At 39.4% G+C, this 13,634-nt stretch overlaps 1 protein-coding gene across 4 annotated transcripts in view; it reads right to left on the bottom strand.

Moving 5' to 3' along the window:
* Positions 1-13,634, bottom strand: part of tnpo1 (transportin 1) — a 29,491-nt gene extending 15,857 nt beyond the window's left edge. The window contains exons 1-8 of one of the 4 annotated variants that reach the window (XM_049559985.1): positions 13,479-13,634; positions 13,216-13,335; positions 11,466-11,541; positions 10,654-10,803; positions 9,032-9,138; positions 1,826-1,959; positions 1,148-1,229; positions 284-406 (exon numbers count right to left, since the gene is read on the bottom strand). In XM_049559985.1, the coding sequence (XP_049415942.1) occupies positions 284-406; positions 1,148-1,229; positions 1,826-1,959; positions 9,032-9,138; positions 10,654-10,803; positions 11,466-11,541; positions 13,216-13,320 (777 nt within the window). In that variant the 5' untranslated portion in view covers positions 13,321-13,335; positions 13,479-13,634. The remainder of the gene's footprint in view (positions 1-283; positions 407-1,147; positions 1,230-1,825; positions 1,960-9,031; positions 9,139-10,653; positions 10,804-11,465; positions 11,542-13,215; positions 13,336-13,478) is intronic. The other 3 variants (XM_049559982.1, XM_049559983.1, XM_049559984.1) reach the window with 3 other exon arrangements.

Genomic DNA, 13,634 nt, shown 5'->3' with positions numbered 1-13,634 from the left:
TGGCTCACTGATGTGTTTTAAATAGTTTCTGAGCAACAATCAAGGTCTGTGGCACAGAGGAATAAGCTGTGTCAGACTTCAGCTTGACAGTGAACATTTGGATTTTGTGTTTTAGGGGAATTGTTGACGATACAAAAAATACTGAAAAACTGTAATAAACATTTTTAGAAATCACTAAACTTATCTTAGAAATACATACATTCCTTCTTTATCTTTACACCAGCTGTTAACTAATCCTTACTCTTCCACTCTCAGCCTTTTCTCTGTAGCCCCCTGAACTCACCTCTATAATGTTATGCATGTGTGGCAGGAGGCGATCCAGGCGAACTTCCAGCAGCATGACGAGAGCTCTGCACACATTCTTCCTCACTTCTGGCTCCTCATCTGTCGCCAGTGCAAACAGGTTCTACAGAGAACACAGAGACACCAGGGTCAAATGCCACCTGTGCAAGTGTAAAACAACAACAAACAATAAAATACAAAGTGTGTTCGATAGCAGACATGACAAATATTGGGGCAAAAATTTTATTAAGTATATCTTTGTTATATGTTTTGTAGCAATTTGCTTCTAACAGACCCACGCTTCCTTTTGGCATTACTGCAGACATCTAATCTTTTTAACAGCCTCTTGCCACTTTATTACTGCTTGACATTTTAGGGATGGCACATGTTGCTATTAAAAGCACCAAAACTCTTGGCATTTTGTTACAATATTAAATACAAATGTTACCCTGGGCTAAATATGAGGCCTCTTCCAAAGTCTAAATATGAATAGCACATTCAGCAATAAAATTAATCCATTAAAAATCGTAATACCAAATCATAAGGCCACAAAAAGTACAACATAAAATCAAAAGTAGAACACATTCATGACTTAAACCTTTTCAAATGGGCTTTTAATGAAAACATGATTTTAAGAGGGATATAAAACAAATGCTGGACAAAGTGACAAGCTTAGAGGTAAACCAGAGTCTCTCAGTGAGCAGTCAGACCAGTAGCTAGTGTTAAGTGAACTAAGAAACAGTGCCCTGAGGGAAGGGAGGTAATTCTCATTGTGGACAGACTGTCTGCCTTCCATACAAGAGATGTCTATATGCATTTTTGTGTCTATACACACTGAGTGAGGATACATTACAGTCAGACTTGCCTCAATGAAAGGGTCGATGTGCAGCATTAGAGCCTGAGTCCTGCTGATGATGAACTGATTAACGCAGGCAATGGCATGAGACCTGCAACACAATAACCAAGACTTAAGAACTACACAGACAGTTTTCCTCACATGTTACACATTATGAATGCGGCCCCTGTCTTCTTATCTGCTCAGTCACCACTGATTTAACCACCAACTATGAGGAAGTCTTTTCTTCTGTCAGCAGGCCTGTTGCACTGCGACAGACTGCTCCCTCTACTGTACAATTATGCAGACCTTTATTATGTCTTGTGCGTGTGTAGAAATGCATTCTCTGCATAAAACATACTCACTAGTAGAAAACTGATTTAAAGTTAAGATATGTTCCACATTAAAAAGGAAAATGGAAAAAACATAAATAATCTATTTTTTAATTCAAGATTGTAAATGGCATAATTTTATTCAACAAAAACAATAAATGTTGGAACTACCATGAGAAAGCCGCAGTCACAAAGGATCTGTACAACAATTTGATGACTGTGTATCATCACTTCCTAATTATAATGGAATTCATGAACACTTAAACTGCAATGTCATAAATCTTCCAAATCAATGCAGAAAAAAAAAACATTGTCGTCGGCATGGTCATAACTTTATGGTCAAAAAAATGTAGAGTTTAGGAAGAAAACTTGATACCTAATCTTCGGACTGCTATGCTTGAAAAACTGCAAGAACTTGGGGATCATGATATTCAGAGGACGATCCAGGATGTCACTGTCCAGGATCTCCGCAGAGTCCTCACAGATCTTCTGCAGGGCTCCAAATGCTCCCTGGAGGATAAATAAAGGAAAAAAACAATCGCGAATATGTTGAAAAGTCCACTGTTTCCCCATGTTTTGTGTCTAAGTGACTAATTGGAACAACAACAACAACAAGTTGGTCCAGTATTGAGCTAGACAGCGGTGAAACAGACTGCAGTGTAACCACTCGAGGCATTTGTGCATCCTCAAGTTCACTTTAAGTGCTTGTTTTTGCCGCTGACAGGTTCAGGTTGTTATTATTCTAAGTGTCTAACAACATTATGGTAAGGAACCTACAGAGGTCGACTTTTTGTCAAATAGTAAGATCCTTTTTGTTTAACCAAAAACAGCCCAGAAATCGACATTGCCAAACCCACCAGACTTTTTAAATAAACAGTAATTTTATTGCATATAGAGCCAGCATATTCTCACATCTGGGTTAATTAAAAGTTAATTTCAAATCAAACCAGAGCTGGTGATTGCTGGAACAGTGGAAAGACCAACCAAGACAGTTCCACTTTGAATGAAATGTGTTCCACGATGATAAAATTATTGTTTGTTTAAATGGAGTCTGGTAGGTTTGGCAAATCCAAGAGCTGTTTCTGGTTAAACAGAAAGCATCTTACTCTTTAACAAAAAGGTCCATCTCTGTAGGGATCCTTTCCATAATGATGTCAGACACCTTGAATAACATCCTGAGCCTGCCCGTGGCAAAATGAGCACGTTTAGTGGATGTAAATTAACAGTATGCAATTGCCCATTAACGTTACATTCACGTTACATTATAGCCTGAGCCAACACAAAAACAAAAATAAGGTCCAGGCTGGAAAATACTGAAGTTACCCTTTAAACAAATTCTTAGATATTATACCACAAACTACTGAGATATGTTGGCTAATAACAAAAATAATAATAATAATAATAATAATAATAATAATAATAATAAAACTGATGTTAATGCTTCATGAAAAGAATTTCTCTAGCAATCGTTACATGGCAGCTATAGAGATGAGAACTGATTTTGATTTCTGTTAAGCTTCTTTGACATCACATTTTTTTACAGTACACTCTCAACATACTGTTAATATCATATTCTATTGGATCTTCAGTGAACAAATGCATTATCATATGTATTTATGTAAGGATAGGTCATATAGAGCACCCTGCTCCAGTTTTTACACAGTGTGAGCGCTCAAAAATGTGTTCAACCTCCTCATCCATGATCTTCAATAGAATTCATCCCCTTCTGCTCTAATAACCTTCAAACAGTTGGCAAGCAGTCAGTTACACACACACACACACACACACACACACACACACACACACACACACACACACACACACACTATCTATCTCACATCTCTTTCTCAACACTAGCTGCTTGGCTGATGGTTAGTATGCATGTTCACAATATGCTGCAGACTTTGGTGTTGCTCGCAAAAATGCAGCCTGAGAAGCAGATACAAGAAGCAGCACAGCACAGCACGGACACCGACGGTGTCTGAAATGTGTTTCCATGGAAACCGTTCCCATGTTGGCATTCCTTTCAGATGACAGATACAGAAATGGTCTCAAAAAAATGTGGAAGAGCCAAAGGGATGAAATAAGATGAGGAGGGTATGAGGAGGACACTGTGTCAAGGTCACATGCAGGAGGAGACAAAGTAAATACAGTCATTTCCCTCATTAGTATACAGATTACTCAATTTCACCTCGCAGGGGACTGTGAAATGAATAGGAATGCTTTTTTTGGGGGGTGGGTGCACTGAAACAGACAAAAAAGACAATGATTTGATGTGCATGAGACTTGGTAGTATTGATCTTTGAAATGAAGCACCAGATTTAGACATGATGCAGCTGAATAGCACAAGATTTATTGTACCAATGAAAATGAATGATGCCAGATTTAGCTGATGAACAATTACTGTTGACAAAAATATGTTTAACAACTATGGAAATTGAGCTGAAATGATTAATTGATGAGCCGTAAACTATTTTGATCTTGAATCTATTTTACGATATCTTGGGACTTTCACAAGGTTCAGCATTGGTTTTCTCCACTTGCTGGGCAAGTGGGTCAGAAATCTACTTGCCCAAAGTCAATTTTTACTTGCCCCTTTACAAATTGTTTTGTTAGCAGCACCAAAAAATAACAAAGACTAAACTTAATTATCATGAAAACGACACTGTTTTATCTGCCTTTCTGTCAAACTTGCAGCAAACTGCACTATACATAGCTGAAGTTTCTCCCACATCCTCTAATGCCGCCCAACTGTTTTCCTGCTTCCTAGGATAGCTAAAATATTTGCTTGCACGTCAGCTCATAAATTTTGTCTTCACCCGCTGCCATTCTCTTGCAAGTGCCTGATCAGAGGTGGGCATGAGTAATTTTCAACAAAAACGAGAAGGAAGCTAGATGGCTCACTCCTAAGCTACTTCCACCATCACCTCTCGAAAAACGCTGATGTGTTTAATTACTAGATTAACCAGCCCTTCTGTTTCTCTTGTTGTGAGCTGCACTCCCATACACAGTAATTTTATTCCCCGATGGGCTCAGCCATCACCGATTCAACATACTGAATCTGTACAAAAAAATTAAATGGGGGCTGACGAGAGGCAACAGTGTTGGGCAATAGATGCTCACCGACAAGCCAACATTTACTGACAGCCGACTGTCGGCTTGGTTTCTCAGGGCCTTTAATCAGCCAAGATAAGACATGTCACCCTGGATTTTTGGATATTGCCATTGATACATGGCATTTTCTCTAAAGTCTGAAATTTAATAGACACATCAAAAAATTATTCATCAGCTTAACAGACAGGGTTAGTTGCAGCCTTAAATGTTCCAGTTAATACAAAATACACAGTCTTTCATGTCAAGTTGAATGCTACAATAGTTATGCTTTGTTTTGTCAAATTAATGAATGAATCATGCTGCAATGTCGCTCCATTACAACTCATCCCATGTGATAATGTACTGAATGGAACTGGGCGGACACAAGACTGCTCCTACTGATGTAGTATAGATGTTTGCGAGCTGGTGCATCAACAATGAAGGGCAAATAAATGGGAGTGGCCTTCAAGCGTTCCAGTGACACTAAGGTGTCTAAAATGTAATCTTCCCCTTCAAGTCCTGCTATGGAAGGTCATTAAACACGAGCATGTAAGTCATGCAGATGACAGCGAGCCAGGAAAAAGAGAGGTATGCATTTAGTCAACTAAGCAGCTCCTTCAGACTCCTGCTCAGGAAATCTGAACAATGTCACGGTACAAACAAGCATTGAGGTGACAAAGCATTGTATGTACGGTCGCTTGTTCGGTCTAAAACTGATCCTCATAACTACCTTCTAGGAGCTATTAATCAGAACAGTAAAACTGCTGTCAGGCAAAACCTATATAAAGCCATCCACCAACATCACACTCAGTGTCCAGCACACCTGCTCCTGTCTTTTTATGGAGCATGTGGAGAGGGGTACAGTGTGGAGGCTCAGGGGGCTCTTCCTACAACTGCTGCTCTGAACCACAAACATGACAGCACAGGACCTACAGTACAGCTGCAATTGCTGTTGTTACTAAGGCGATGAGCTGGTTTTGATTTTCTTTTTGATATTATAGCCACACGTGCTTTGTTTTATATATCAAAAATGTAATTAAAAAGATTAGAAAACGACAATGAAATACCCTAACTTAAGATTTACAGATCACTCAAAATTAAAAGCTACACACTGTATCCAATCCTCTTTATCCATCCGGTATCAGCAGATGCTAGCTCAGTGTGGGACTCGCGTGCACTCATAGTGATAATAGTTCAGAGTGATGGGGGTCATTTTGCATAAATGTACGGTAAATGCACAACACAGAGGACATGGAGACTGATCAAATGGCCCAAGGCCAACATGAATCACACATGTTGCTCACTACTTAGATTACAAAGTGCACACTGCCCTGAAACCGTACACTGGCAGCCACCAAACATATTCCCAAAATAGATATCAAAGTGCGGGTGGCAGTAATGGCTTGGAGTATTTAGGAGTCTCTATTGAAACAGTCAACACCTTAAAAAATTAGTTTGGCTTTACGTGGCTATATGCTGTCTCTAGAGCATTTACAAAGTCTGCTGCAGAATAGACAGAATTCATTTGGGGTTTTGCACATCTGCAGATTCTGAAATACATTTGAACCTTTCTTGGTAAGATCTGTTTAAGCAAGAAACACAAACTATTATTGATTTTCCACAACAAATGACATCAAGTGTAGTAAAAATTAAGCGTAGTATATATCATGTATTCATTTGGCTTCTGTCCCAAGAGATGCACAAATGGGGTACAATACAAGCCACAGCAGTTCAGGGAGAAGCCTTTGAGAATGAGTGTCCTCCCTGACACCAGTGGTTGCTGGTGACATGAAATACATATGAAAGAGCTTTCCGTATTTAAAAAAAAAAAAAAAAAAAAAAAAAGACCTACTGTCATAGTAACTTCAATATATATCTGAAGTCTAACACTGTCCACCTCCTACAGTAAAAAACATATTCAGCTTCACAAAATACCTGCCTAGTGGAGCGGCTCTTTTACGTATAGATTAACTGCCCCTTTCAATCTAACGCCTCACCTCTTGTAATCGTCTGAATCCATTTTAAGTATCTTTATTGCCATGAACATTACTTGGAACATTCACTACATCCATTATTGCAGCATATGGCCACCCTGGTGGCTCTGTCTGGCTGTAGAAGTGTTCACAACAACTAATTAATAAACGACGAAAAGATCAATGGCAGTGCAAAATACCTTTGCTTCCCTACCATGATGACATTGGATATTGACCCTGCATTTATGTGATAGAATAATTGGAAAAATAAGTTCCCAACTGGGAAAACTGACGAATGCCAAAATGGACAAAAAAACACTGTGTAATACAAAGCTTCAACCTGTTATCAATGTGTTGTAAAATACATCTGATTTGTAGAGTCCATGTTGTTTTCACATTTCAACTCAAACCTCATAAACGCACCAAAGTCAGAAGAATGACTTCCCAACTCGGGAAACGGGACCATCCCAGCATCACTTAAATGCCTCAAAAGTGGAGAATAACACTGAAAGCTTCTGAATAGGGCTGGAAATATAAAGAAAATCAAATATAACAATATCTTTGACCAAATATATTGTAGGTTTGACTATTGGTGCTTTTGCAAAATATTAAACGAAGAGTTTTGATAAGTAATCACTAGTTCTGTGGATGTAATGACTAAGTGGGCAAAAGCAAATAATAACAGCTGGAACACTCTGGCGAGTTCAGAAAATTGAGAAATTATCTATATATTGCCCATGCCTACTTTTAAATATATACTGAGCACCTTCTATCAAAATATTACAACACACTTTTTTCATCCAGCACCAACTTAACCATCCTCAACATCAGAAGCTAAGGAGCTTTCAAGCCTCCGAGCAGCTTTTCAAAATCATAAGCGAGCCTTACCAGGAGTTGCTACTTTGCTCGCTGTTTGGTCTTAAGCCTTGTACACACATACACTTCAAGATCCTCTGCAGTAAATAGCTGACCTAAATCTCAGCTCCTGAACGAGCTTTATAAGAGAGGCTGGCTGTGGTGCTACAAGGAGAGACATTTTTTTTCGGTCACACCTCTTCCCTTAAATTTCAGACTTTATGGTAAGAAAATATGGACATTCTTGTTGTAAGCGGTGATGAGTAATCCTGCCCGGATACATTCCAAATGCCCTTCATCACAGCTGCATTTACAGTTCAACATGCAGCTTAATTTGTTCTTCAATGTTATGAATCCGCCTTCCCTACAGTAGCTGATATCACAGGCACATGCAGCTGGCGGCATATTAACGGCCAGGGAGTTTATGTGAGCTTTAGTATGGTCACGGCAACACTACACATTTTAGAGGGTCCAGCATTCCCTACAAAATACTGTACTGTAATTTTAGTGGTCATTGCAATGGAGCATTTATCCATAGTTTAAATGTAGTAAATGCATAAGTACTGATATGATAAAGAATTGAGGACCTCAAGCATGTCTTCTTAATGCAATCAAGAGCAATCAGAGGAATTAACGGTATTTTTCAAAATGCAAACAACTGGATGATGGCTTTTAGAGAAAAAAACAACTTGCAAGAAGAAGCAAAACACTGCTGTTTTTGCTCAAATACACATTATAAAATCTATTCTGGGTGATGATGCACTCCAAGTCAGAAAATGAGGTCATAATGGGTTTGTGGTAAAAAAGGATAGAAAGAGAATAAATGATTTCATGTTGAATAATCTGCAGTTGTGGCTGCCGCTCCAGCTGTGAGACTGCCTTTAGCTCATCTGGCCAGCAGGATGCCATCCAGATGCTGCTTTATAGCTGACCCAGCTCTCCACAATAAATAAATAAACAAATAAAGAGACGGCCAGGCAGCAGTGTCTGCCCAGACATGCCACTTATAGCAAGTGTGCTATGACACATGATCACAAATGTGCACACACTTAATCTCTCTTTCCCTTACACACACACACACACACACACACACACACACACAGCTGTGATACAAAGAACAAATAATATTTAGGAAACAAATCTGACACCAACTCTCGATAACAAAAATACAAAGCGAAAGCGTAATCTCTAAAATGTACTGCCATATAGAAACTGGTTTTGCTGAACCCACTGTATTCAATGTTTAGGTCTAATGCGTGCAGATAAAGCTGGCATCATAGTTTGTCAAACATGTTTAATTTTAGTATGTGGACAAATCCTGAAGAGTGAAAAGGATGATTAAACGTGGCTGCATTCAGTTTTCTATCCATATTTAATGCCGAGTTGCCAGAAGATGTGTTTTATTCAGATTTCAAATGTCATCTAATATCTCTGATTTATGCAAATGGATTCTCTCATTTTCATTGCTGCTCTGACAGAACTGTCAGTTTTCAGACGCTGTGGTATTTATCAAATCCAATGAATTCTTGCTTATATATCCTGCTCTTTGCAGGATATATAAAGTAAACTTTGGTCCAGCTTAGATAAGCACTAACTGCTTCAGGCCCTGATTGATGATTAATGAATCAGATCCTGCCAACATCACCCATGTTCATCCTCACCTCGCATGTGTTGTAGTCCTCAGAATCCAACAGCAGGCAGAGTTTGGGTAGTAGCTCCGGCCAGTTTTGTAGTTCTCCCTTGGAGGCAATGGTGGTGATGAGGATACCTGTTAATGAAAGGATTAACTATTGGTTACACTAGTGTGACAAAGCTACTCAGAATGCACAGACGCCACTTTGATTAAAACAAATCCAAGAAATAACCAAGAATCAGTCAGACTTCCAGCATCACAGTACACATTTATAATCTATTTGTAGGGATACGTTCCATGCAAAAAAATGCATTCAGTTAGCTTTGTCACAAAAACAGAGACAACAGCAAATAAATAGCTTTAGAATGGCAATACACAATACATATCCTGGTGTTTTCTACAAAGTGGGCTACATGTTCCGTTGCAAGCTGATCCAAAGCTGAAGTCCCCTGTTATTTTTGCTGCAGGTGTTTTTCCACAGCAGGGCAGGTAAAAGAAGTTTACCTGTTGCAGATGAGCTGAACATGCAACCTTTGGACAACTTAAGAACACTTTGAGAACAAGACTTTGACAATCCCTTCCATCAAGGATATGTGGAGGGCAATACTAAAACGAGCACAAAAATCATCCCCATGCTATATGCACAGTTTCATCCAATTTAAAACAGTCCTTTGCTTCCACCTTTCTACAGCTACACTGGCAGGAATACATCCTAACACTGACCCCATTTGAGAGAGGTCTTTTCTACAAGCTTCGAAATATTCAGCCATGAACAACACTTTGTTACACTTTCTGTATTCCAACACAACACACTCTTCCTTGCACTTGTCTCTCCAACTGACATCTTCCTGCAACAAGTCACCTCCCGCAAGATTTGAGAACGAGACTTCTGAGTTGGACGAGGTTATAGACAATAACGAACAAACCAGATCAAGCAAAAGGTAAGGAAAAAAAATCATTTCTCTGCAGGGATGCTTTCCATAATGTTGTCAGACAACATTCTGAGCCTGTCAGTGGCAAAATAAGCACTTTTAGTGGACGTAAACTGATGGTGCCAAATGCCCCTACTGGTTACGCTGCAGCAGCTGTCTCTGTCAATAGTGGAGCAATTTAAAAAGCTGTTGTTCCCATTGGTCACCTGGACATTAAAACATGGGGAAAAAGGGTCCGCTTTGAAAAATACTGAAGTCTCCCTTTAAAGAGTGCTCTGTTCGATGCTTTGCTCTAATGGGATACAACACATTCAATACAAAAACTTCTATTCCTGTTCTACAAAAGACTTATTTATATCTTTACCCTGCTTTGCCTATGTCTACTGAAACTACAGACAAACTGACATTTTCCAAATACCTGGTGTACTTAGCTGTCGGGTCAATGTGACAGTATGTTGTGTCAGCAAATAAGCAGATCTACACCGCAAGCAAGCCACACAGGACGAATACTCCTAAAAGTTTTTTTTTTTTAACAGTTCTACACTGTGGCACAAGCGTGGATATATATCATTATCTTATAATATTTAAGCAATATCAAACGAGAGGGAGTGATGTTGTACTGTGATATCGTCACGGCTGTGATTCAGTCGTAGGTACGAGGCCACAGGCCGAATGCCGAAGACGTCATTTTCAGTGGACTCCAGAAGATGACACTTACCCACAGTGGCCCGGATGAGAGGAGAAGTGTCGCCAATGTTTTGGAGACACTCACTCTTGATGAAATCAGACACGCCATTAGGGAAGTTCTGATAGTGGGCTTTCACATTGTTCTTCAGTATCAGGCCACTCAGGGACCGTGTTGGCTCATCTTGGGGGAAGGTTGGAGGAAAGACAGATAATTGAAATGTAATATAACATTTTAGTTAATCACAGGATCTTACTGCCTTCTCTTTTTCCCCCCATTCAACCCAAGCAAGCAGCAGATCATAAACACAGTCTTGCTCTAACTGGGAAAAGTGCCAAACTAGATATTAAATCCAAAAATATACACATTTAAGAAACAGGAATTGAGAATATTGTCTTTTGTTTCTTCACATTGTACTCAAACTGATTTAATTTAACAGCTGACATTTAACTGATTAATTGTTGCAGCTGTAGTTATTATTTGATAAATTCTAAATATTTGTGGCTTGTTGTTTCTGAACTAAGAGCAATAGTGCAGCGGCATCCTAAAATGTCTTAACACCACTTAACATTTCGGTCATCTACTGTGCAGACAGTCCAGCCAAGAGTTGAGTGGTGCCAGGAATTAGGTTTAAAATTAGAGTGACCCATATTCCGAGTGCCACATCATCTGTGGCAGAGATGCCATCGGGTCAGCCGAGTCATGGCCAAACAGACCTGTCACTGAACAGTTACATAAAAAATGACATGTCTGACGTTCACACTGTCCAGTACCATCAAATGATCTAGGAACACGGTACAAATACAGCAAAATGACACACTGACACAAACAGACAAACAGCTTACCTTCTGATTTCAACTTTGTCAAGACAAATATCAAATAGTTGTTGAAGTCTGGATACTGGTTCAGCTGCTCAAGTCTCTGAGAAAGTGGTTGAGGAGGACAAGGTGCTAATTGTTAAAAGGCTGTGTGCACATTAGCACTGCAGTCTGTTACATGGTAATAATGGGAAAAAAAGAATCTTTCATCTAGAGATATGAGGAAAGGGCAAAAGTTTATGTGGTCAAATGGTGGTGTAATGTAACAGCACAATGGCGTGTGTGTGAGGGGAGTGGTGAATGGTTGTAGGGGGTCATAAACATGTCATGTGACGTGACTGACTACTGTACGTACCCAGACAGATGGCGTATTTAGGGCTCTAACAGCAGCTCGTCTATGAGTTAATGATGCAGTGCATATGAAGTGTTACATAAGCCAATCATTTAGAATCAGCATGCAACCAAACAAAAAAAACATAAGGGCCAACAGCATGGAGCGATGGACTATAATTGCTCTCTAATGCAGAAGTATGTGCTGAATTATACAAAATGCTGCAGCACATTTGCATTTAACAACAGTCAGATTTATAAAGCATTTTAAATGTTACTCAGCTATAATTACTAAACCACACACACCTCGTTCTTCCAGTCTTACTGCATTTCATGTCTAGGTCTAAAGCCTGCTCATTAGTTTGGTTGCGGGCTGTCATAATAGCATGTCAAACATGTTTGATTTACGGTTCGAATGTGGAAATAAAACAGTCGTCTTCAGAGTGAGATGGAGCACATGTGACGACTAAAAACTGGATTTTTTAAAATTTGTGTTTGTTTTTACTGCTTATCAAAGTTAGTTTTGTATGATTTACTTCATTACGATATCCAGTAACATCTACCGTCTCTGATTACATTTGAGCAGATTTACATGCAAACCCTCTCTTTATTTTATGGTCCTGACACGAGAATCTGTACATTTTCGGTAACTGGTGCATGTACCAAAACCAGTAACTTCATGCTTTTATATAAAGGTATTTGCACAAAAGCTTGGTGTCTACATTCCAGTCCAACACCTTGACATTTCTTTAAGAGATAAATGTTATTTTATATTTTAAGATGATTTATGCCAATAAGCAGCCAAACACTAATTGGATGCAGGGGGACAATTCTCTGTCATCAATATTATAATCATCATTACATTATCACAATACATTGTATTTTGATTCAGCATTTGTTTACTTTGAAAAAATATAATTTCTGACATCTGACATGTGTAACTATATCCAATACACAAGTGTAGAATGAATATCATGTTTATCTATAAGCTGTAAATCACTATGCCCAGTGTTGTTACAAGATTAGGTTTTGGATGATATACAGGAATGTTGCATGAAATAACTTTAGTTCTGCTAGAGCATAATGCAAAGTGAGGGTGTGTAAGTTAGGCGATTAACTGCTGGATGAAGCCTACGTGCGACATCTGTTTGTAGAGAGGCTAATTGTTATATTAACCTGGCATGACACACAATATCTCCAATGTTATAAATGCCCAGACATGACTAAATCAGCACGTCACGGCCTGCTTTGCTGGTAGCTCTAACTAGCTTTGTTAGAGACAAAAAGCAGCAACCGGTCAGCACCTGCGTATCTTTACCTGCTTATAACGGTAACCACCCTGGCTAGTATTAGCTATCGCTAGCCTGTTGAGTCAATGTGACACTATTAAGCACTAACACCTAACAAACCATGTGTTATCATCCATGTTTGGCTCATGAAAGGATACTTGCTGGACGGATCTCTGTGTGGACGTATCTGGGGACTGAGACTCTTTCAGCAGCTGTAAAATTTGTTGAAGTCCTTGCTCGTCTGGCTTCCACTCACACTCCATCTTGCTCCGCTGCTGCTGCGGATAAAGACATAACATTGGCTAACACGGAGGATTTGTCATCAAACGACTCGCTAACGCGCACTCATAAGAGACAAAAACACGTTCATGAAACGTCGTGTAAACACATAACCTCGTTTTATAAAGAGAAAGGCTTTTACCTGTCTTGACTTAGCCGACGTACCCGAGTGAAGCTGACTTGCCGTTGAAGTGTGACCGTCTGTCTGGGTTTTTTTCAGACATGGGCCTGTTACAGCAGGCACATCCGTTTTCGCAACAAGCTGAAAAAGCTGATGGCCATACAGTCTCGCGACGCA

Source organism: Epinephelus fuscoguttatus, linkage group LG18 (genome assembly GCF_011397635.1).
Source record: "Epinephelus fuscoguttatus linkage group LG18, E.fuscoguttatus.final_Chr_v1".
Classification (NCBI taxonomy): domain Eukaryota; kingdom Metazoa; phylum Chordata; class Actinopteri; order Perciformes; family Serranidae; genus Epinephelus; species Epinephelus fuscoguttatus.
Note: the sequence above shows the minus strand (reverse complement) of the source record. Positions and strands in the feature narration are given on the sequence as shown.